The sequence below is a fragment of the Bombina bombina genome, chromosome 1 (genome assembly GCF_027579735.1).
Source record: "Bombina bombina isolate aBomBom1 chromosome 1, aBomBom1.pri, whole genome shotgun sequence".
NCBI lineage: Eukaryota > Metazoa > Chordata > Amphibia > Anura > Bombinatoridae > Bombina > Bombina bombina.
The window spans coordinates 614,296,320-614,322,061 of record NC_069499.1 but is presented as its reverse complement, the minus strand read 5'-3'; the positions used below and the strand labels follow the sequence as shown (position 1 = coordinate 614,322,061).

The following is a 25,742-nucleotide window of genomic DNA, read 5'->3' as shown; positions in this document are numbered from 1 at the left end:
TATAATGGCCAATATTTCCATTAGTTTCGCTGTTAAACAGGACAGTCTTTTGGGCCAGTTAATTATGTCACTGTCATCTGGTTAATTTTCTCCTAAGTGGTACTGACACTAACTCAAAGTCACTGAAACAGTGGCCCAGTGGCCACATCTGGCACTCCACAAAGTTTTTTTGTGGCTCTCCGGACCACCGAGCACAACATCATTAATCTGTTATTAAATAAGCAGTTACACTATTTTAATCTGGTAATAAAGCATGTACATTTGTACCACATTTTAAAAATCTATTACATAAATTAAATTGTATCCATTAATACTCATTATTTAACAGAACTGAATGGTCACATTTGAACTCTCACCTTTAATTGACCCCAGTATCTCCTGAACTTTTTGGGCCTCATTACGGTCTGGACGGCAGCTGGGCGTTATTTCCAGGATATAGTCTGGGCCGTACTCTGTGAAAAACTAAGAATGAAATGAGGGTGTTATTCTAACCGAACATCTTATATTGGCCATTAACGAGTGACAGATAATGTACTTGGTATGTGAGTTTCAGAGCTCTATGTATTAATTACAAAACAATGTAGTGTCAGCCTCTTTCTTATTACATGGCTAATCTGAACCTAACAATCAGGGCTAGCTGAAAGCGTGATTGTGAATAACAGTCTTTATCTGTCCCTTCCAGAGAGGAGCAGGTAAAAGCTAATCCCTTATCTGCTATTATGGAAGAATTCAAGCTTTACTGGCTTTGATTAGGCTGTAAGAAAAAAAAAAGAAATAAATAAAATATAAAGACAGCAAAGGTAGAAAGCAGTCACAGAAGAGGTGAACTATAGAGAGGCTGAAGAACAAGGAGTGAGCTGTATGACAGGTACAGAGACGTCTTTGTTATGCAATGTCTTCCAAACAAAACAAGCATTCACAATCGTAGAGAAGGCAAGAATACACGGATTCATATCTGAGCTCTCCAACCCCATCTTATGAAGGATTTCTGCTCCCTCTTCCCCCCAGGTGGCTTGGAGACTGCATACCTCATGGTCTGGGATTTCGGATGATAAAGTCTTGCCGAGGATGAGAGCAGTTAAGTATGTCCAACAGCGCGCTGTGTTGGCAAGGTGGTAGCCCCCTGCAGGGAACAGGATGTACAGAAATTAGCTAAAGAGAGCACTGGTTTTGGAGATCTGGGCAGGTGAAAGAGTGAAAAGCAAATATGATGGACATAGAAAGAATACACAAAGAATAGCAAAGTAAGAAAGGTTAGCAAGAAATACATTAAGAAAGGCAAGTAGGACAGATGGCAATGGATGCCTTATATTAAATTGATATGGGCATAAAAAAGGCAAAAATCCAAAGGAAAAAACACCATTAAATATATCACTAAGCAATGTTAACTTTTAAAAGAAGCGTTTCTCCAAAAATAATATAAAAAATTCTTCAAAAGAGGGTGTGCAAGAACCCCCCCCCCCCCATAATTAAAGCCAAAGAATAGGGAATAGGGAAATTAAATAAGAGAACATCACCTCCACCAAGAATGAGTGTAGGCAGCTGCCACTGCAGGACGTACTTCAGGCACTTGCCAATGCCCTCAGGGGTCATATTAAATGAGCACATGGGATCTCCAGCTATTGTGTCAGCCCCTAGCTGCAAGACAACTGCCCCGGGGTTAAATGTACTGAACACCTCTTTCAGGACACTATGAGAAACAAAATAAATAAATAAATAAAACAAAAAGACGATTGATCCTGTCTATCCTGATAAAGCCAATTTGTGTGAAAGTAATTGTAACATTTGTAAGAACAAAGGCTTTGTTTATAATCCAATATCAAAGAATATATTTGATATTAATTTTTCTGAGGTGGGAAGTTTAAATTTTAGTATTTCTATGCTTTTATGTTGAGTTTGGAAAATAAATTCTTGAATTAACGTACGTTTTTCACAAATGATAGCGTGTTTTTGTAGCGTTTCTGTATATGTTTTTATAGTGTGTATGCGTCTATACATGCTACAGACTCATTGCCCTCCAGGCTATAAAGACTACAACTCCAAAATCCTCTGCTGCTAAATTGCTACTGAGCATCTTCATCTATTTTGTCAGCTGCTTGCTTCTACCGAGCATGCTCAAAATATCTAAAAACAAGGGACTTACCTATAAGGGACTAATAAAACACAGCTTATACATGAAATATATTAATCCATTTAGTACATAGCGAGCCACTTAATACTTATTGAGAATGGATAGATACTGGCAATTTATGAAAAAAAATATAATGTAAGACCAGAGATTCTGCTCACTTTATTGAGATGCGACTACATAAAGTGAAGGTCAATTTCGATAATTAGTGCCCTGTTTTTAATAATGCTATTAAAAACAAGGGCACTTTAATTAATCAAAATTGACATTTCACTTGTTTTCATCCAAAAACGTACCTTTTAATCCTGACAGCCGCTGCAGCGCTTCCTCCGCCCGTGGCAAGCCCTCTTCGGGGTTCCAAAATTACAAATCCGGTTTCCTCCAATCACGGCGTTGCCTCAGGTCATGATTACCCGGGGGGGAAGCCGTGATTGGAGGAAGCCGGATTCGTCATTTCTGACGTAAGAAGAGGCTTCCGACGGCCGGGGGAATGGCTGGAGCGGCTGTCAGGATTAAAAGGTAAGTTCTTGAATAAAACAAGTGAAATGTCAATTTTGATGAATTAAAGTGCCCTTGTTTTTAATAGGATTATTAAAAACCGGGCACTAATTCATCAAAATTGACCTTCACTTTAAGTAAAGGGTTATATTGTAGACCTATAAACTATAGAACAGTGACCTATAGGGACACACATCTGTTCATTGACAAACAATCGGCTAGATTACGAGTTGTGCGTTAGGGTAAAAAAGCAGCGTTAAGAGGTCCTAACGCTGCTTTTTTACGCCTGCTGGTATTACGAGTCTTGCAGGTTTACGGGCACTGCACACTTCTTTGGACTTACCGCAAAACGACTTACGTAAACTTTGTAAAGTCTTTTTTCTATGCGACTTCCATAGCGCTGATATTACGAGTCTGTCCTGGGAGGCCAAAAAGTGAGCGGTACACCCTCTACCTCCAAGATCCCTAACGCATTTAAAAGTCAGTAGTTAGGAGTTTTATGGTACAACACCGTAACATAAAACTCATAACTAAAGTGCTAAAAAGTACACTAACACCCATAAACTTCCTATTAACCCATAAACCGAGGCCCTCCCGCATCGGAAAAACACTAAAATAAATTTTTTAACACCTAATCTGCCGCTCCAGACTTCGCCGCAACTATAATAAACATATTAACCCCTAAACCGCCGCACTCCCGCCTCACAAACACTAGTTAAATATTAACCCATAATCTGCCTTCCCTAACCTCGCCGCCATCTACCTACATTTATTAACCCCTAATCTGCCGCCCCCAATGTCGCCGCCACTATACTAAATGTATTAACTCCTAAACCTATTTAATTCCTATTTAAAACTAAATACCTATAAAATAAACCCTAAGATAGCTACAATATAACTAATAGTTACATTGTAGCTAGCTTAGGGTTTATTTTTATATTACAGGCAAGTTTGTATTTATTTTAACTAGGAAGAATAGTTATTAAATAGTTATTAACTATTTAATAACTACCTAGCTAAAATAAATACAAAAGTACCTGTAAAATAAAACCTAACCTAAGTTACAATAACACCTAACCTAACCCTACAATTAAATAAATTAAATTAGCTAAAGTACAAAAAACAAACAAACACTAAATTACAGAAAATAATAAACAAATTACAAGATATTTAAACTAATTACACCTAATCTAATAGCCCTATCAAAATAACCCCCCCCAGCCTAAACTAAACTATCAATAGCCCTTAAAAGGGCCTTTTGCGGGGCATTGCCCCAAAGTAATCAGCTCTTTTACCTGTAAAAGAAAATACAAACAACCCCCCAACAGTAAAACCCACCACCAACACAACCAACCCCCCAAATAAAATACTATTTAAAAAAACCTAAGCTCCCCATTGCCCTGAAAAGGGCATTTGGATGGGCAGTTAGCTCTTTTGTGGCCCAAACTTTAATCTAAAAAATAAAACCCACCCAATACACCCTTAAAGTCCGAAGTCCTCAACGAAGCCGGGAGAAGTCTTCATCAAAGCCGGGCGAAGTGGTCCTGCAGACGGGCAGAAGTCTTCATCCAGACGGCATCTTCTATCTTCATCCATCCGATGCGGAGCGGGTCCATCTTCAAGACATCTGACGCAGAACATCCTCTTCAAACAAAGTATTCTTACTGAATGACGGTTCCTTTAAGAATTCTATCAGCCAATCGGAATTAAGGTAGAAAAAATCCTATTGGCTGATGCAATCAGCTAATAGGAAAGAAGTTTAATCCTATTGCCTGATCCAATCAGCCAATAGGATTGAGCTTGCATTCTATTGGCTGACTGGAACAGCCAATAGAATGCAAGCTCAATCCTACTGGCTGATTGCATCAGCCAATAGGATTTTTTTCTACCTTAATTCCGATTGGCTGATAGAATTCTATCAGCCAATCAGAATCTAAGGGACGCCATCTTGGATGACGTCACTTAAAGGAACCGTCATTCAGTAAGAAGACTTTGTTTGAAGAGGATGCTCCGCGTCGGATGTCTTGAAGATGGACCCGCTCCGCGTCGGATGGATGAAGATAGAAGATGCCGTCTGGATGAAGACCTCTGCCCGTTTGGAGGACTACTCCGCCCGGCTTGGATGAAGACTTCTCCTGGCTTCGTTGAGGACTTCGGCCTGGTTGGATGAAGACTTCTGCCGCTTCCTTGAGGATGGATGTCCGGTCTTCAGAACTGTACGTCGATCTTCAGGGGGTTAGTATTAGGTTTTTTTAAAGGTGTATTGGGTGGGTTTTATTTTTTAGATTAGGGTTTGGGACGCAAAAGAGCTAACTGCCATTTTAAGGGCAATGCCTATCCAAATGCCCTTTTCAGGGTAATGGGGAGCTTAGGTTTTTTTAGATAGTATTTTATTTGGGGGGTTGGTTGTGTGGGTAGTGAGTTTTACTGTTGGGGGGTTGTTTGTATTTTTTTTTACAGGTAAAAGAGCTGATTACTTTGGGGCAATGCCCCGCAAAAGTCCCTTTTAAGGGCTATTGATTGTTTAGTTTAGGCAAGGTTTTTTTTATTTTGGGGGGGGGGCTTTTTTATTTTGATAGGGCTATTAGATTAGGTGTAATTAGTTTAAATATCTTGTAATTTGTTTATTATTTTCTCTAATTTTGTATTGTTTTTTTTTTTACTTTAGCTAATTTAATTTATTTAATTGTTAATTTAGTTAATTACAGTGTAGTGTTAGGTGTTATTGTAACTTAGGTTAGGTTTTATTTTATAGTGTAGTGTTAGGTGTTATTGTAACTTAGGTTAAGTTTTATTTTACAGGTACTTTTGTATTTATTTTAGCTAGGTAGTTATTAAATAGTTAATAACTATTTAATAACTATTTTACCTAGATAAAAGAAATACAAACTTGCCTGTAAAATAAAAATAAACCCTAAGCTAGCTACAATGTAACTATTAGTTATATTGTAGCTAGCTTAGGGTTTATTTTATAGGTATTTAGTTTTAACTAGGAATTATTTAGTTAATGATTTTTGGAATTTTTAGTTAGATTTATTTTAATTATATTTAAGTTAGGGGGTGTTAGGTTTAGAGGTTAATACATTTAGTATAGTGGCAGGGACGTTGGGGACGGCAGATTAGGGGTTAATAAATGTAGGTAGGTGGCGGCGATGTTAGGGACGGAAGATTAGGGTTTAATAATATTTAAATAATGTTTGCGAGGCGAGAGTGCGGCGGTTTAGGGGTCAATATGTTTATTATAGTGGCGGTGCGACGTTGGGGGCAGCAGATTAGGAGTTAATAAGTGTAGGTAGGTTGCGGCGACATTGGGGGCGGCAGATTAGGGGTTAATAAATCATGATTTAGATCTACTAAGGTCTAGTGGTATATCTCAATCAAATTTTTGGGTACACCTGGTTTAAAGGCTTGGAAGCATAGCTTTATTTTTTATGTAGTAAAAGAAAATAATTTTTCTCATTCGGCAGAGATATTAATTAAATCTATCAATTCAGATGTAAGCATTTTACTTACCTTTCGCAAACCTTGTAATACTGGTCATCCTTGATGCCGTCTTGTAGTGGAACATTGACACTGTAGTACCGTCCCTTACCAAGGCCAATATCACATAAATCACCTGTGCCTGCGATAAACAATAACTGTCTGACTTGTGTGTGATCAGATGTCCCACAGACCTAATAACAATGACATGGTTGTATATTGTACAGGGAATTAAATAATTACAAATTAGGAATGGTTTACAAATTTTTTATCAATAACCTTCAGCTTTAACCAAAAGATGTACTCATGAATTTAAAGGCATGAAGCTTGGCCTCAAATATAAAATAAAAGTGCAGACTGGGGTGACTGGAGCAGAGTATATGTATAGTGTATGTCATGCACAAATGTTTATTGCATCTGAAACTGCTTCCTAGAGAATCACACTCTCTGCAAACATACATTTTAAACCCTTCAGCGCAGTTTTCTTCAACATAGCAAACATGTAAATCTGATACATAATCACTTTTCAAACAAGCCGTCATACGGTTATGTTTTTTTTCCAGCCTCCCCCATCACAGCTGTAACTGTTAGCTGTCTTTAACTCAACATGTTCTTGTCTTCTATGTATATAATGTAACAATATAACCTATGCACTATTCCTTCCAGTGCCACATAATCTTTTTTGTTTATAAATAGTGTTAAAGTCTGTGTACACGGGCCAAAATATCCCCCTCCAATATCCTTTCCCTAGCCTTTACTCCCCCCTCCACTCTAGGATCCCCCTGCACCTCCTTCTCCCTACCCCCTCCCTCCTTCAACCTCCCTGCTGCTCTTAGCATACATTTTTTCTGTAGTGTAGTGGTCCCACCTGTTCCCACCCTTCCCCTCAAGCAATGGGCCGCCCACCCGCCTCCCTCCTAACCATCCCACGCAACCAACGATCGGCACCACCGCTGCCCGATGCAGAGAGGGACACTCTCGGTACCTCTGCAAGACTATCTGTGCACTGCCCCACTCGCGAGGCATGCAGAAATAGCACAATCTCGCTACGCATGACTGCGTCGGACAAACATACTTGGCCTTTTATTATATAGGTTAACTATAATAATACAGAAAAGGTAAAACTACATTATTCGTATATATCAGATGCCACAGAAGAAGTTGGCATGTTAGAAGCAATTACAAAGTGATTAAAGGGACAGTAAACAACTTGTAATTACAATACATTTTTGTTGTGGTGTTATAGAACAACATATAAGCCAAGTCCAAACATTTTTAAGATAAGTTTACATCCTTTTTACTGCAGTTGTTTTTCAGTAACTAAACTCCACACACACACCATTTGCCTTATTTGGAGGGGCCAATCTGGGCTTTAGTCTGCTGACAACAAGGCTAGCCATGATCATAATGTTAGTATAAAGTCATTTGTTTTGCAATTGTTATAAGTGTAAGCTAATTAGTAAAATATATGTAACAGTTAGCCTTGAGAAGTCAGCAGGTGCATTTCAAATTCTGAGAATTAGAAATTGCTCAATTTTCAGCGCTAAATTACATGGAAAGAGGGGAAAATAAATAATGAAAGTATAATGTAAAGTTGTTTCTTTACATAACTAAACATTTAAAAAAAAAATCTCAAGGTGTTTAATGTCCTTTAATAGGGACAGTCTAGTCGAAATGAAACTTTCATGATTTAGACAGGGATTGCAATTATAAACAACTTTCCAATTCACTTTTATCATCAAATTTTGTCTTGGTATTCTTTGTTGAAAACTAAACCTAGGTAGGCTTATATGCTGATTTCTAAGCCCTTGAAGGCCGCCTCTTATCTCAATGCATTTAACAGTTTTTCACAGCTAGAGGGTGTTAGTTCATGTGTGTCATAGATATAACATTGTGCTCACGCATGTGGAGTTACTTATGAGAGGGCACTAGTTAAAATGCAAGTCTGTCAAAAGAACTGAAATAAAGGGGCAGTCTGCAGAGGCTTAGATACAAGGTGATCACAGAGGTAAAAAGTATATTTATATAACTGTGTTGGTTATGCAAATCAGGGGAATGGGTAATAAAGGGATTATCTATCTTTTTAAACAATAACAATTCTGGGAGTAGACTGTCCCTTTAAGTGATTTGTAAATTTAGAATGATTTTTACAAGACAGAAATGTAATGTCTTTAATACCAAAAACTGATTTTCTAAATCTATTTTTAGCCTAGGAGATACAGTGGTGCAGGGGCCCAGAGCAAGCTAAGCACAGCACAAGCAGTGCAGGTATGGAAGGAGATGTCAGTGGCAACAAAGGAACAGAAAGAACAATGTGTAGTATTGTGGTGCTCATACAGGTGCAAGAAAAAAAAAATAGCTCCTTACGACCATTAATCGACAGTGAACAGAAAAGAGCAGCATGTGGCTGCAGAGATACAGTAGACTTCTGTTAGATAATTCTACAATTAGTGTGGGGTATCACTATAGCTAAAGGTGAACCAGTGAAGAAACTAAATACAGGTTAGAACTATGCACTCAAACCAAAGATTAACCTGAAGAAAAAAACCCATGCAGATGTATTTGTATTGCATTATATTAGTTTTTTTAAAATATTGAAATATTAAGTGTTACGTTTTAGTGTCCATAAAGCTATGGTTGCTGCCATGTTGAAACCTAGATTTCTTCAGGCCGAGGACCGTTAGGGTCAGTAATAAATTTGTCACTAGAGTGTAAAACAAATGACTGAGTAAAATATAACAATGTTAAAGGGATAGGAAAGTCAAAATTATACTTGCATGATTCAGATAGAGCATGTCATTTTAAAGGGACATGAAACACAAATTTTTTCTTTCATGATTTAGAAAGCGCATGCAATTTTAAACAACTTTCTAATATACTTCTATTATCTAATTTGCTTCATTTTCTTGATATTGTTTGCTGAAAAGCATATCAAGATAGGCTGAGTAGCTGCTAATTGATTGCTGCACATAGATGCCTCCTGTGATTGGCTCACCCATGTGCATTGCTTTTTCTTCAAAAAGGATATCTAAAGAATGAAGCAAATTAGATAATAGAAGTAAATTGGAATGTTATTTAAAATTGTATTCTCTTCCTGAATCCTGAAAGAAAATTGTTGGGTTTTAAGACACTTTTAAATTTACTTCTATGTTCAAGTGTGCCTCATTCTCTTGGTATCCCATTTTTAAAAAGAATATGCACATATCATACACTAGTGGGAGCTAGTCAGCCAAAAGAATTTCAGTAGCTCTCATACTATTAGCTGATTTGAACAGCCAATAGGATTTCAGTAGCTCTCATCCTATTGGCTGATTTGAATTTGAAGAATCAAATCAGCCAATAGGAATTCAAGGGACGCCATCTTTAATCGCGTACCTTGAATTCACTATTCAGTGTACGGCGGATATCGTACGAAGAGGATCCTCCACGCTCCATGGCTTGGCGGTCGCCGGTCTTCAGTTCCAGGGTCGCCGGTCTTCAGTTCCAGAATCGTCGGTCTTCAGCTCCGCCCTCCAGTCCGCACTGCCTTGGAAGAAGAAAGAAGAGGTCGCCGCTTGGAAGAAGACTTCACCTCCTGGAACAGGACCTTCTCCGCTGGACTTCAGAAACCATGAGTACCAACCTATGGGTTAGACTTATGTTTTAATTAGAGATGGGCAATTCTTAAAAGAGCTAAATGCCCGTTTCAGGGCAATGGGTAGATTAGGTTTATTAGTGTTAGTATTTTTTTATTTTGGGGGTTTTTATTTTTACTGTTAGGGGGGACTTTGTTTATTTTTAATGTAAAAGAGCTGTTTAACTTAGGGCAATGCCCTAGGGCTATTGGTAGTTTAGCATTGGTTTAGGGGGTGTTATTTTCATAGGGATTAGGTTTAATTTTTGAATTTTTAAAATTTGTTTATTATTTTCTGTAATATTCGATTTTTTTATTTTCCGTAATGTTAGCTTAATTTAAACTTATTTTTTTATTTTTAAAGTAATGTTAGGTTTTTTATTTTAATAGTTAGTAACTTTAGTATTTTTTAATTTAGGTAATTTGAGTTAATTTGGTGGGTGTGAGGTTAGGGGGTTTAGTAATTTAATTATTTATTTGTGTTGTGGTTGATGGCGGTTTAGGGGTTAATAATTTTAATAGGGACTTTGCAATGTGGGTAATGCAGGTTTAGGGGTTAATACATTAGGTAGTTTGCGATGTTGGGGTTGGCGGATATAGGGGTTAATAGTTTAATTATTACTTGTGATGTGGGTTTAATGGCGGATATAGGGTTTAATAATTTAATAAGGCATATTGCGTTGTAGGGGGGGGGTTTGTCGGTTTCAGGGTTAATACTTTTATTAGTTCCGATGTGGGTTTGATGGGGGATATAGGAGTTTTACGTGTCCGGTTTATTTTTGGGAGGCGGGTTAGACATTTACAGGAGATTTTATATTTTTTTTTTCTTAGGCGCCGGCAGTTTCTAAAGTGCCGTAAGTTACTAGTGGCTCCAGAAATGAGTATTTACGCTTATTTATGGACATCGCTAGTTTATCCGACTTATGGCACTTTATGAACTGCCGGCACCCTATATGTAATACCCTGATGTGCAAGGTGAAATTACGTGTGGTGCTGAAGCCTGCACCGTATATGTAATCTCGCCCAGTATGTTTTAATTTCCAGCAGTTTGCCAACAGAATTCCACTAGTATTACACTTCGGTGACTGATTTCAGCACTTTTTTACCACTAACTTATAATGTCAAGATTATTTAATTGTTTTGTGTGATAATCGCACACATAGTTTGTGTGTTATCAGGGGATTTAAAGGCCTAGACCAACTAGGGTGGCAAATTTGGGGGTGCGTCACTTTTGGTCTATTGCCCCCAGCCACTGCACTAGTCTACTGTGTGTATATACTTTTACTTTAAAAAATAAAATTGACTCGTTGATCTGGCTTGCTGCCAATGTCACGTGATGTCTTCCCACCAATTGCATCCTTCCTGCAGTCTGCACTTGGCTTGAGCGAGTCACGCACGTGATCTTCAAGGAGGCTATCGGGTTTGGCAGAGCTGAATAGTCGAAGCCAGCAGCTAGCTTGCATTAGCGGCAGTGGCAGACTGGCTAAGTGGAAAAGCAGACTCGACTTTTAGAGCTCAGGTGGGTGATGGTCACTGTCTACAGTGAACAAAATAAATTATTAATATAAATAGCAGGCTAGCAGCACTGTGCCACTGACTGTTGCCTGGCATGTATGGAGGTCAGGATGGTCCCTGCAGACTGGCTGAGTGGCGCAAAAGCGCTCAGGTGGGTGATGGTCACTGAACAAAATAAATTTAATTAATTAAAGGGACATTATACACTTGATTTTTCTTTGCATAAATGTATTGTAGATGAACCATTTATATAGCCCATACCGTTTTTTTTAGTTTACTTATTTTTAAATAACATATACACTGATGTATACCTACTCCAGCATGCTCCTGTTTGTGTAAAGAGTCTTTTCATATACAAAGGAATGGGGAGGGAAAGTGCCTGCTATTTCCCACTTGCAGTGGGTGTTCCAGTAACCTTTTAAACAGAGCTAAACTAGAAGCTTCTAAGTAAGTTTTTAAACGGTTTTATACCGAATTTTTAGATCATTATTATTTCTCTTGTTAAGTGTATCCAGTCCACGGATCATCCATTACTTGTGGGATATTCTCCTTCCCAACAGGAAGTTGCAAGAGGATCACCCACAGCAGAGCTGCTATATAGCTCCTCCCCTCACTGCCATATCCAGTCATTCTCTTGCAACTCTCAACTAAGATGGAGGTCGTAAGAGGACTGTGGTGTTTTATACTTAGTTTATTTCTTCAATCAAAAGTTTGTTATTTTTAAATGGTACCGGAGTGTACTGTTTATCTCAGGCAGTATTTAGAAGAAGAATCTGCCTGCGTTTCTATGATCTTAGCAGAAGTAACTAATATCCTTTGCTGTTCTCACATATTCTGAGGAGTGAGGTAACTTCAGAGGGGGAATAGCGTGCAGGTTTTCCTGCAATAAGGTATGTGCAGTTAAAATATTTTTATAGGGATGGAATTTGCTAGAAAATGCTGCTGATACCGAAGTAATGTAAGTAAAGCCTTAAATGCAGTAATAGCGACTGGTATCAGGCTTATTAATAGAGATACATACTCTTATAAAAGTGTATTTTAAAACGTTTGCTGGCATGTTTAATCGTTTTTTACATATGTTTGGTGATAAAACTTATTGGGGCCTAGTTTTTTTCCACATGGCTGCCTTGAATTTTGCCTAGAAACAGTTCCTGGAGGCTTTCCACTGTTGTAATATGAGTGGGAGGGGCCTATTTTGGCGTTTTTTTGCACAGCAAAAATTACAGACACAGACATCCAGCTTCTTCCTGCATGATCCAGGACTTCTCTGGAGGGCTCAAAAGGCTTCAAAAGTCGTATTGAGGGAGGTAAAAAGCCACAGTAGAGCTGCGGCAGTTGTTGTGACTGTTTAAAAAACGTTTTTGTCATTTGTTATTCCGTTTTTGGTATTAAGGGGTTAATCATCCATTTGCAAGTGGGTGCAATGCTCTGCTAACTTATTACATACACTGTAAAAATTTCGTTAGTGTAACTGCATTTTTTCACTGTTATTTCAAAATTTGGGAAAATTTGTGTTTCTTAAAGGCGCAGTAACGTTTTTTATATTGCTTGTAAACTTGTTTTAAAGTGTTTTCCAAGCTTCAGACTGTGGGTGACATCTCTGACTCGGGGAAACCTGATTCAGAGATTTCTAATTTTAAATTTAAGCTTGAGAACCTCCGTGTATTGCTTGGGGAGGTATTAGCTGCTCTGAATGACTAACACAGTTGCAATTCCAGAGAAATTGTGTAGGCTGGATAGATACTATGCGGTGCCGGTGTGTACTGACGTTTTTCCTATGCCTAAAAGGCTTACAGAAATTATTAGCAAGGAGTGGGATAGACCCGGTGTGTCCTTTTCCCCACCTCCTATGTTTAGAAAAATGTTTCCAATAGACACCACTACACGGGACTTATGGCAGACGGTCCCTAAGGTGGAGGGAGCAGTTTCTACTTTGGCAAAGCGTACCACTATCCCGGTTGTGGACAGTTGTGCTTTTTCAGATCCAATGGATAAAAAATTGGAGTGTTACCTTAAGAAAATGTTTATTCAACAAGGTTTTATTTTACAGCCCCTTGCATGCATTGCGCCTGTCACTGCTGCGGCGGCATTCTGGTTTGAGGCCCTGGAAGAGGCCATCCAGACAGCTCCATTGAATGAAATTATTGATAAGCTTAGAACGCTTAAGCTAGCTAACTCATTTGTTTCTGATGCCATTGTTCATTTGACTAAACTAACGGCTAAGAATTCCGGATTCGCCATCCAGGTGCATAGGGCGCTATAGCTTAAATCCTGGTCAGCTGATGTGACTTCAAAGTCTAAATTACTCAACATTCCTTTCAAGGGGCAGACCTTATTCGGGCCTGGCTTGAAGGAAATTATTGCTGACATTACTGGAGGCAAGGGTCATACCCTTCCTCAGGACAGGGCCAAATCAAAGGCCAAACAGTCTAATTTTCGTGCCTTTCGAAATTTCAAGGCAGGAGCAGCATCAACTTCCTCCGCTTCAAAACAAGAGGGAACTGTTGCTCATTCCAGACAGGCCTGGAAACCTAACCAGTCCTGGAACAAGGGCAAGCAGGCCAGAAAGCCTGCTGCTGTCCCCAAGACAGCATGAAGGAACGCCCCCCTATCCGGAAACGGATCTAGTGGGGGACAGACTTTCTCTCTTCGCCCAGGCGTAGGCAAGAGATGTTCAGGATCCCTGGGCATTGGAGATCATATCTCAGGGATATCTTCTGGACTTCAAAGCTTCTCCTCCACAAGGGAGATTTCATCTTTCAAGGTTATCAGCAAACCAGATAAAGAAAGAGGCATTCCTAAGCTGTGTGCAAGACCTCCTAGTAATGGGAGTGATCCATCCAGTTCTGCAGACGGAACAAGGACAGGGATTTTATTCAAATCTGTTTGTGGTTCCCAAGAAAGAGGGAACCTTCAGACCAATCTTGGATCTAAAGATCTTAAACAAATTCCTCAGAGTTCCATCATTCAAAATGGAAACTATTCGGACCATCCTACCCATGATCCAAGAGGGTCAGTACATGACCACAGTGGACTTAAAGGATGCCTACCTTCACATACAGATTCACAAAGATCATCATAGGTTCCTAAGGTTTGCCTTTCTAGACAGGCATTACCAATTTGTAGCTCTTCCCTTTGGGTTGGCCACTGCCCCTAGAATTTTTACAAAGGTTCTGGGCTCACTTCTGGCGGTTCTAAGACCGCGAGGCATAGCGGTGTCTCCGTATCTAGACGACATCCTGATACAGGTGTCAAGCTTTCAAATTGCCAAGTCTCATACAGAGATAGTTCTGGCATTTCTGAGGTTGCATGGGTGGAAAGTGAACGTGGAAAAGAGTTCTCTATCACCACTCTCAAAGAGTCTCCTTCCTAGGGACTCTTATAGATTCTGTAGAGATGAAAATTTACCTGACGGAGTCCAGGTTATCAAAACTTCTAAATGCTTGCCGTGTCCTTCATTTCATTCCACGCCCGTCAGTGGCTCAGTGCATGGAAGTAATCGGCTTAATGGTAGCGGCAATAGACATAGTGCCATTTGCGCGCCTGGAGTTAAGAGCAATATTCAATGCTCTTCTAGCTTGGCCTCAGTTAGCAACACTGAGGTTCATCAGATTTCAGTCGGACAACATCACGACTGTGGCTAACATCAACCATCAAGGGGGAACCAGGAGTTCCCTAGCGATGTTAGAAGTCTCAAAGATAATTCGCTGGGCAGAGTCTCACTCTTGCCACCTGTCAGCGATCCACATCCCAGGCGTAGAAAACTGGGAGGCGGATTTTCTAAGTCGTCAGACTTTTCATCCGGGGGGAGTGGGAACTCCATCCGGAGGTGTTTGCTCAACTGGTCCATCGTTGGGGCAAACCAGAACTGGATCTCATGGCATCTCGCCAGAACGCCAAGCTTCCTTGTTACGGATCCAGGTCCAGGGACCCGGGAGCAATGCTGATAGATGCTCTAGCAGCTCCTTGGTTCTTCAACCTGGCCTATGTGTTTCCACCGTTTCCTCTGCTCCCTCGACTGATTGCCAAAATCAAACAGGAGAGAGCATCTGTGATTCTGATAGCGCATGCGTGGCCACGCAGGACCTGGTATGCAGACCTAGTGGACATGTCATCTCTTCCACCACGGACTCTGCCTCTGAGGCAGGACCTTCTAATACAAGGTCCTTTCAATCATCCAAATCTAATTTCTCTGAGACTGACTGCATGGAGATTGAACGCTTGATTCTATCAAGGCGTGGCTTCTCCGAGTCAGTCATTGATACCTTAATACAGGCTCGGAAGCCTGTCACCAGGAAAATCTACCATAAGATATGGCGTAAATATCTTTATTGGTGTGAATCCAAGAGTTACTCATGGAGTAAGGCTTTGGTTGTCAGGCTTTGGTTAGGATTAAGCCTGTGTTTAAAACTGTTGCTCCCCCGTGGAGCTTAAACTTGGTTCTTAAAGTTCTTCAGGGAGTTCCGTTTGAACCCCTTCATTCCATTGATATTAAACTTTTACCTTGGAAAGTTCTGTTTTTGATGGCTATTTCCTCGGCTCGAAGAGTCTCTGAGTTATCTGCCTTACATTGTGATTCTCCTTATCTGATTTTTCATTCAGACAAGGTAGTTCTGCGTACCAAAACTGGGTTGCAAAAGACGTTCCTTCTTTGAAGAAGGATTAGGACACAATGATGGAACAACAATCTCTTGATTGATATTCCTGTTAGAAACCACCTTAGGTAAAAACCCAGGTTTGGTACGCAGAACTACCTTGTCTGAATGAAAAATCAGATAAGGAGAATCACAATGTAAGGCAGATAACTCAGAGACTCTTCGAGCCGAGGAAATAGCCATCAAAAACAGAACTTTCCAAGATAAAAGTTTAATATCAATGGAATGAAGGGGTTCAAACGGAAATCCCTGAAGAACTTTAAGAACCAAGTTTAAGCTCCACGGAGGAGCAACAGTTTTAAACACAGGCTTAATCCTAACCAAAGCCTGACAAAATGCCTGGACGTCTGGAACTTCTGCCAGACGCTTGTGCAAAAGAATAGACAGAGCAGAGATCTGTCCTTTTAAAGAACTAGCCGATAAGCCTTTGTCCAAACCCTCTTGGAGAAAGGACAATATCCTAGGAATCCTAACCTTACTCCATGAGTAACTCTTGGATTCACACCAATAAAGATATTTACGCCATATCTTATGGTAGATTTTCCTAGTGACAGGCTTCCGAGCCTGTATTAAGGTATCAATGACTGACTCGGAGAAGCCACGCCTTGATAGAATCAAGCATTCAATCTCCATGCAGTCAGTCTCAGAGAAATTAGATTTGGATGATTGAAAGGACCTTGTATTAGAAGGTCCTGCCTCAGAGGCAGAGTCCATGGTGGAAGAGATGACATGTCCACTAGGTCTGCATACCAGGTCCTGCGTGGCCACGCAGGCGCTATCAGAATCACTGATGCTCTCTCATGATTGATTTTGGCAATCAGTCGAGGGAGCAGAGGAAACGGTGGAAACACATAGGCCAGGTTGAAGAACCAAGGAGCTGCTAGAGCATCTATCAGCGTTGCTCCCGGGTCCCTGGACCTGGATCCGTAACAAGGAAGTTTGGCGTTCTGGCGAGACGCCATGAGATCCAGTTCTGGTTTGCCCCAACGATGGACCAGTTGAGCAAACACCTCCGGATGGAGTTCCCACTCCCCCGGATGAAAAGTCTGACGACTTAGAAAATCCGCCTCCCAGTTCTCTACGCCTGGGATGTGGATCGCTGACAGGTGGCAAGAGTGAGACTCTGCCCAGCGAATTATCTTTGAGACTTCTAACATCGCTAGGGAACTCCTGGTTCCCCCTTGATGGTTGATGTAAGCCACAGTCGTGATGTTGTCTGACTGAAATCTGATGAACCTCAGTGTTGCAAACTGAGGCCAAGCTAGAAGAGCCTTGAATATTGCTCTTAACTCCAGAATAGAGCCTTCAGGGAGTTCCAGACTGCGCCCCAACCTAGAAGGCTGGCATCTGTTGTTACAATCGTCCAATCTGGCCTGCGAAAGGTCATACCCTTGGACAGATGGACCCGAAAAAGCCACCAGAGAAGAGAATATCTGGTCTCTTGATCCAGATTTAGTAGAGGGGACAAATCTGAGTAATCCCCATTCTACTGACTTAGCATGCATGATTGCAGCGGTCTGAGATGCAGGCGCGCAAATGGCACTATGTCCATTGCCGCTACCATTAAGCAGATTACTTCCATGCACTGAGCCACTGACGGGCGTGGAATGGAATGAAGGACACGGCAAGCATTTAGAAGTTTTGATAACCTGGACTCCGTCAGGTAAATTTTCATCTCTACAGAATCTATAAGAGTCCCTAGGAAGGAGACTCTTGTGAGTGGTGATAGAGAACTCTTTTCCACGTTCACTTTCCACCCATGCGACCTCAGAAATGCGAGAACTATCTCTGTATGAGACTTGGCAATTTGAAAGCTTGACGCCTGTATCAGGATGTCGTCTAGATACGGAGCCACCGCTATGCCTCGTGGTCTTAGAACCGCCAGAAGTGAGCCCAGATCCTTTGTAAAAATTCTCGGGGCAGTGGCCAACCCAAAGGGAAGAGCTACAAATTGGTAATGCCTGTCTAGAAAGGCAAACCTTAGGAACCGATGATGATCTTTGTGAATCGGTATGTGAAGGTAGGCATCCTTTAAGTCCACTGTGGTCATGTACTGACCCTCTTGGATCATGGGTAGGATGGTCCGAATAGTTTCCATTTTGAATGATGGAACTCTGAGGAATTTGTTTAAAATCTTTAGATCCAAGATTGGTCTGAAGGTTCCCTCTTTCTTGAGAACCACAAACAGATTTGAATAAAATCCCTGTCCTTGTTCCGTCCGCGGAACTGGATGGATCACTCCCATTACTAGGAGGTCTTGCACACAGCTTAGGAATGCCTCTTTCTTTATCTGGTTTGCTGATAACCTTGAAAGATGAAATCTCCCTTGTGGAGGAGAAGCTTTGAAGTCCAGAAGATATCCCTGAGATATGATCTCCAACGCCCAGGGATCCTGAACATCTCTTGCCCACGCCTGGGTGAAGAGAGAAAGTCTGCCCCCCACTAGATCCGTTTCCGGATAGGGGGCCGTACCTTCATGCTGTCTTGGGGGCAGCAGCAGGCTTTCTGGCCTGCTTGCCCTTGTTCCAGGACTGGTTAGGTTTCCAGGCCTGTCTGGAATGAGCAACAGTTCCCTCTTGTTTTGAAGCGGAGGAAGTTGATGCTGCTCCTGCCTTGAAATTTCGAAAGGCACGAAAATTAGACTGTTTGGCCTTTGATTTGGCCCTGTCCTGAGGAAGGGTATGACCCTTGCCTCCAGTAATGTCAGCAATAATTTCCTTCAAGCCAGGCCCGAATAAGGTCTGCCCCTTGAAAGGAATGTTGAGTAATTTAGACTTTGAAGTCACGTCAGCTGACCAGGATTTAAGCCATAGCGCTCTACGCGCCTGGATGGCGAATCTGGAATTCTTAGCCGTTAGTTCAGTCAAATGAACAATGGAATCAGAAACAAATGAGTTAGCTAGCTTAAGCGTTCTAAGCTTGTCAATAATTTCATTCAATGGAGCTGTCTGGATGGCCTCTTCCAGGGCCTCAAACCAGAATGCCGCCGCAGCAGTGACAGGCGCAATGCATGCAAGGGGCTGTAAAATAAAACCTTGTTGAATAAAAATTTTCTTAAGGTAACCCTCCAATTTTTTATCCATTGGATCTGAAAAAGCACAACTGTCCTCAACCGGGATAGTGGTACGCTTTGCTAAAGTAGAAACTGCTCCCTCCACCTTAGGGACCGTCTGCCATAAGTCCCGTGTAGTGGCGTCTATTGGAAACATTTTTCTAAATATAGGAGGTGGGGAAAAGGGCACACCGGGTCTATCCCACTCCTTGCTAATAATTTTTGTAAGCCTTTTAGGTATAGGAAAAACGTCAGTACACACCGGCACCGCATAGTATCTATCCAGCCTACACAATTTCTCTGGAATTGCAACTGTGTTACAGTCATTCAGAGAAGCTAAAACCTCCCCAAGCAATACACGGAGGTTCTCAAGCTTAAATTTAAAATTAGAAATCTCTGAATCAGGTTTCCCCGAGTCAGGGATGTCACCTACAGACTGAAGCTCTCCGTCCTCATGTTCTGCATACTGTGACGCAGTATCAGACATGGCTCTAACAGCATTTGCGCGCTCTGTATCTCTCCTTACCCCAGAGCTATCGCGCTTGCCTCTTAATTCAGGCAATCTAGATAATACCTCTGACAGGGTATTATTCATGATTGCAGCCATGTCCTGCAAGGTAATCGCTATGGGCGTCCCTGATGTAATTGGCGCCATATTAGCGTGCGTCCCCTGAGCGGGAGGCGAAGGGTCTAACACGTGGGGAGAGTTAGTCTGCATAACTTCCCCCTCGACAGAACCCTCTGGTGATAATTCTTTTATAGATAAAGACTGATCTTTACTGTTTAAGGTGAAATCAATACATTTAGTACACATTCTCCTATGGGGCTCCACCATGGCTTTCAAACATAATGAACAAGTAGGTTCCTCAGTGTCAGACATGTTTAAACAGACTATCAATGAGACTAGCAAGCTTGGAAAACACTTTAAAACAAGTTTACAAGCAATATAAAAAACGTTACTGCGCCTTTAAGAAACACAAATTTTCCCAAATTTTGAAATAACAGTGAAAAAACATAATTTATGCTTACCTGATAAATTCCTTTCTTCTGTAGTGTGATCAGTCCACGGGTCATCATTACTTCTGGGATATTACTCCTCCCCAACAGGAAGTGCAAGAGGATTCACCCAGCAGAGCTGCATATAGCTCCTCCCCTCTACGTCACTCCCAGTCATTCGACCAAGGACCAACGAGAAAGGAAAAGCCAAGGGTGAAGTGGTGACTGGAGTATAAATTAAAAAATATTTACCTGCCTTAAAAACAGGGCGGGCCGTGGACTGATCACACTACAGAAGAAAGGAATTTATCAGGTAAGCATAAATTATGTTTTCTTCTGTTAAGTGTGATCAGTCCACGGGTCATCATTACTTCTGGGATACCAATACCAAAGCAAAAGTACACGGATGACGGGAGGGATAGGCAGGCTCTTTATACAGAAGGAACCACTGCCTGAAGAACCTTTCTCCCAAAAATAGCCTCCGATGAAGCAAAAGTGTCAAATTTGTAAAATTTGGAAAAAGTATGAAGCGAAGACCAGGTTGCAGCCTTGCAAATCTGCTCAACAGAGGCCTCATTCTTGAAGGCTCAAGTGGAAGCCACAGCTCTAGTAGAATGAGCTGTAATTCTTTCAGGAGGCTGCTGTCCAGCAGTCTCATAAGCTAAACGAATTATGCTACGAAGCCAAAAAGAAAGAGAGGTAGCGGAAGCTTTTTGACCTCTCCTCTGCCCAGAGTAAACGACAAACAGAGAAGACGTTTGTCGAAATTCCTTAGTTGCCTGTAAGTAAAATTTTAGAGCACGGACTACATCCAGGTTGTGCAGTAGACGTTCCTTCTTCGAAGAAGGATTTGGGCACAAAGAAGGAACAACAATCTCTTGATTGATATTCCTGTTAGTAACTACCTTAGGTAAGAACCCAGGTTTAGTACGCAGAACTACCTTATCCGAATGAAAAATCAAATAAGGAGAATCACAATGTAAGGCTGATAATTCAGAGACTCTTCGAGCCGAGGAAATAGCCATTAAAAATAGAACTTTCCAAGATAACAACTTTATATCAATGGAATGAAGGGGTTCAAACGGAACGCCCTGTAAAACATTAAGAACAAGGTTTAAACTCCATGGTGGAGCAACAGTTTTAAACACAGGCTTAATCCTGGCCAAAGCCTGACAAAAAGCCTGGACGTCAGGAACTTCTGACAGACGTTTGTGTAACAGAATGGACAGAGCTGAGATCTGTCCCTTTAATGAACTAGCAGATAAACCCTTTTCTAAACCTTCTTGTAGAAAAGACAATATCCTAGGAATCCTAACCTTACTCCAAGAGTAACCTTTGGATTCACACCAATATAGGTATTTACGCCATATCTTATGGTAAATCTTTCTGGTAACAGGTTTCCTAGCCTGTATTAAGGTATCAATAACTGACTCAGAAAACCCACGTCTTGATAAAATCAAGCGTTCAATTTCCAAGCAGTCAGCTTCAGAGAAGTTAGATTTTGATGTTTGAAGGGACCCTGTATCAGAAGGTCCTGTTTCAGAGGTAGAGACCAAGGTGGACAGGATGACATGTCCACCAGGTCTGCATACCAAGTCCTGCGTGGCCACGCAGGTGCTATTAGAATCACTGATGCTCTCTCTTGTTTGATTCTGGCAATCAATCGAGGAAGCATCGGGAAGGGTGGAAACACGTAAGCCATCCTGAAGTCCCAAGGTGCTGTCAGGGCATCTATCAGGACTGCTCCTGAATCCCTGGATCTGGACCCGTAACGAGGAAGCTTGGCGTTCTGTCGAGACGCCATGAGATCTATCTCTGGTTTGCCCCAACGTCGAAGTATTTGGGCAAAGACCTCCGGATGGAGTTCCCACTCCCCCGGATGAAAAGTCTGACGACTTAAGAAATCCGCCTCCCAGTTCTCCACTCCCGGGATGTGGATTGCTGACAGGTGGCAAGAGTGAGACTCTGCCCAGCGAATTATCTTTGATACTTCCATCATAGCTAGGGAGCTTCTTGTCCCTCCCTGATGGTTGATGTAAGCTACAGTCGTGATGTTGTCCGACTGAAACCTGATGAACCCCCGAGTTGTCAACTGGGGCCAAGCCAGGAGGGCATTGAGAACTGCTCTCAATTCCAGAATGTTTATTGGCAGGAGACTCTCCTCCTGACTCCATTGTCCCTGAGCCTTCAGAGAATTCCAGACGGCACCCCAACCTAGAAGGCTGGCGTCTGTTGTTACAATTGTCCAGTCTGGTCTGCTGAATGGCATCCCCCTGGACAGATGTGGCCGAGAAAGCCACCATAGAAGAGAATTTCTGGTCTCTTGATCCAGATTCAGAGAAGGGGATAAGTCTGAGTAATCCCCATTCCACTGACTTAGCATGCACAGTTGCAGTGGTCTGAGGTGTAAGCGTGCAAAGGGTACTATGTCCATTGCCGCTACCATTAAGCCGATTACCTCCATGCATTGAGCCACTGACGGGTGTTGAATGGAATGAAGGGTGCGGCAAGCACTTTGAAGTCTTGTTAGCCTGTCCTCTGTCAGGTAAATCTTCATTTCTACAGAATCTATAAGAGTCCCCAGGAAGGGAACTCTTGTGAGTGGAACGAGTGAACTTTTCTTTTCGTTCACCTTCCATCCATGTGACCTTAGAAATGCCAGTACTAACTCTGTATGAGACTTGGCAGTTTGAAAGCTTGAAGCTTGTATCAGAATGTCGTCTAGGTATGGAGCTACCGAGATTCCCCGCGGTCTTAGTACCGCCAGAAGAGCACCCAGAACCTTTGTGAAGATTCTTGGAGCTGTAGCCAATCCGAATGGAAGAGCCACAAACTGGTAATGCCTGTCTAGGAAGGCAAACCTTAGGTACCGGTAATGATCTTTGTGAATCGGTATGTGAAGGTAAGCATCTTTTAAATCTACAGTGGTCATGTACTGACCCTCTTGGATCATAGGTAAAATTGTCCGAATAGTCTCCATCTTGAACGATGGAACTCTTAGGAATTTGTTTAGGATCTTTAAGTCCAGGATTGGTCTGAAAGTTCCCTCTTTTTTGGGAACCACAAACAGATTTGAGTAAAACCCCTGTCCCTGTTCCGATCGTGGAACTGGATGGATTACTCCCATTAACAAGAGCTCTTGTACGCAGCGTAGAAACGCCTCTTTCTTTGTCTGGATTGTTGACAACCTTGACAGATGAAATCTCTCTCTTGGAGGAGAGTATTTGAAGTCCAGAAGGTATCCCTGAGATATTATCTCTAGCGCCCAGGGATCCTGGACATCTCTTGCCCAAGCCTGGGCGAAGAGAGAAAGTCTGCCCCCCACTAGATCCGATCCCGGATCGGGGGCCCTCAATTCATGCTGTTTTAGGGGCAGCAGCAGGTTTCCTGGTCTGCTTGCCCTTGTTCCAGGACTGGTTAGGTTTCCAGCCTTGTCTGTAGCGAGCAACAGCTCCTTCCTGTTTTGGTGCAGAGGAAGTTGATGCTGCTCCTGCTTTGAAATTACGAAAGGAACGAAAATTAGACTGTCTAGCCTTAGCTTTGGCTTTGTCCTGAGGCAGGGCATGGCCTTTACCTCCTGTAATGTCAGCGATAATCTCTTTCAACCCGGGCCCGAATAAGGTCTGCCCTTTGAAAGGTATATTAAGCAATTTAGACTTAGAAGTAACATCAGCTGACCAGGATTTTAGCCACAGCGCCCTGCGTGCCTGAATGGCGAATCCTGAATTCTTCGCCGTAAGTTTAGTAAGATGTACTACGGCCTCCGAAATGAATGAATTAGCTAGTTTAAGGACTCTAAGCCTGTCCGTAATGTCGTCCAGAGTAGCTGAACTAATGTTCTCTTCCAGAGACTCAATCCAGAATGCCGCTGCAGCCGTGATCGGCGCAATGCATGCAAGGGGTTGCAATATAAAACCTTGTTGAACAAACATTTTCTTAAGGTAACCCTCTAATTTTTTATCCATTGGATCTGAAAAAGCACAGCTATCCTCCACTGGGATAGTGGTACGCTTAGCTAAAGTAGAAACTGCTCCCTCCACCTTAGGGACCGTTTGCCATAAGTCCCGTGTGGTGGCGTCTATTGGAAACATTTTTCTAAATATCGGAGGGGGTGAGAACGGCACACCGGGTCTATCCCACTCCTTAGTAACAATTTCAGTAAGTCTCTTAGGTATAGGAAAAACCTCAGTACTCGCCGGTACCGCAAAATATTTATCCAACCTACACATTTTCTCTGGTATTGCAATTGTGTTACAATCATTCAGAGCCGCTAACACCTCCCCTAGTAATACACGGAGGTTTTCCAGTTTAAATTTAAAATTTGAAATATCTGAATCCAGTCTGTTTGGATCAGAACCGTCACCCACAGAATGAAGTTCTCCGTCCTCATGTTCTGCCACCTGTGACGCAGTGTCTGACATGGCCCTAATATTATCAGCGCACTCTGTTCTCACCCCAGAGTGATCACGCTTACCTCTTAGTTCTGGTAATTTAGCCAAAACTTCAGTCATAACAGTAGCCATATCCTGTAATGTGATTTGTAATGGCCGCCCAGATGTACTCGGCGCTACAATATCACGCACCTCCCGAGCGGGAGATGCAGGTACTGACACGTGAGGCGAGTTAGTCGGCATAACTCTCCCCTCGTTGTTTGGTGAAATTTGTTCAATTTGTACAGATTGACTTTTATTTAAAGTAGCATCAATACAGTTAGTACATAAATTTCTATTGGGCTCCACTTTGGCATTGCAACAAATGACACAGGTATCTTCCTCTGAATCAGACATGTTTAACACACTAGCAAATAAACTTGCAACTTGGAATACAATTCAATTAGAATAATATTAAAAACGTACTGTGCCTTTAAGAAGCACAGAAGATCTATGACAGTTGAAAATTAATAAATTGAAACAGTTATAGCCTCAATCCTTGTAAACAACACAACTTTAGCAAAGGTTTAATCCCATTAGCAAAGATAACAAATTCTGAAAGCAGGAAACAAATTACAGAATAAACGTTTTTTATCTCAGTCAACTATAATTCTCACAGCTCTGCTGAGAGAAATTACCTCCCTCAAAAGAAGTTTTGAAGACCCCTGAGCTCTGTAGAGATGAACCGGATCATGCAGGAAATACAATGAGCTGCTGACTGAAATATCTGATGCGTAGCAAAAGCGCCAAAAAACGGCCCCTCCCCCTCACACACAGCAGTGAGAGAGAACAGAAACTGTCAGAAAAAAGATTAAGCAACTGCCAAGTGGAAAAATAGTGCCCAAACATTTATTCACTCAGTACCTCAGCAAATGAAAACGATTTTACATTCCAGCAAAAACGTTAAACATAATTTCTAGTTATTAAACAGCTTTATGTACTTCTTACAGTGTAATTCTAGTGAAGTACCATTCCCCAGAATACTGAAGTGTAAAGTATACATACATGACATTATATCGGTATGGCAGGATTTTCTCATCAATTCCATTGTCAGAAAATAAAAGCTGCTACATACCTCTATGCAGATTCATCTGCCCGCTGTCCCCTGATCTGAAGTTTACCTCTCCTCAGATGGCCGAGAAACAGCAATATGATCTTAACTACTCCGGCTAAAATCATAGCAAAAACTCTGGTAGATTCTTCTTCAAACTCTGCCAGAGAGGTAATAACACACTCCGGTGCTATTTTAAAATAACAAACTTTTGATTGAAGATATAAAACTAAGTATAATCACCATAGTCCTCTCACACATCCTATCTAGTCGTTGGGTGCAAGAGAATGACTGGGAGTGACGTAGAGGGGAGGAGCTATATGC

At 41.6% G+C, this 25,742-nt stretch overlaps 1 protein-coding gene and 1 long non-coding RNA gene across 4 annotated transcripts in view; one reads left to right on the top strand and one right to left on the bottom strand.

Moving 5' to 3' along the window:
* The window catches only part of HDAC8 (histone deacetylase 8), a 126,066-nt gene that overhangs the window by 5,696 nt on the left and 94,628 nt on the right, over positions 1–25,742 (bottom strand). For 2 of the 3 annotated variants that reach the window (XM_053699003.1, XM_053699004.1), the window contains exons 7-10: positions 6,140–6,248; positions 1,518–1,690; positions 1,029–1,123; positions 357–462 (exon numbers count right to left, since the gene is read on the bottom strand). In XM_053699003.1, coding sequence (XP_053554978.1) covers positions 357–462; positions 1,029–1,123; positions 1,518–1,690; positions 6,140–6,248 — 483 coding nt within the window. Of the gene's footprint in view, positions 1–356; positions 463–1,028; positions 1,124–1,517; positions 1,691–6,139; positions 6,301–25,742 lie in introns of those variants that run through there. The other variant, XR_008400140.1, reaches the window with a different exon arrangement.
* Positions 1–25,742, top strand: part of LOC128645772 (uncharacterized) — an 87,880-nt gene that overhangs the window by 23,335 nt on the left and 38,803 nt on the right. The gene's annotated exons all lie outside the window — the stretch shown is intronic.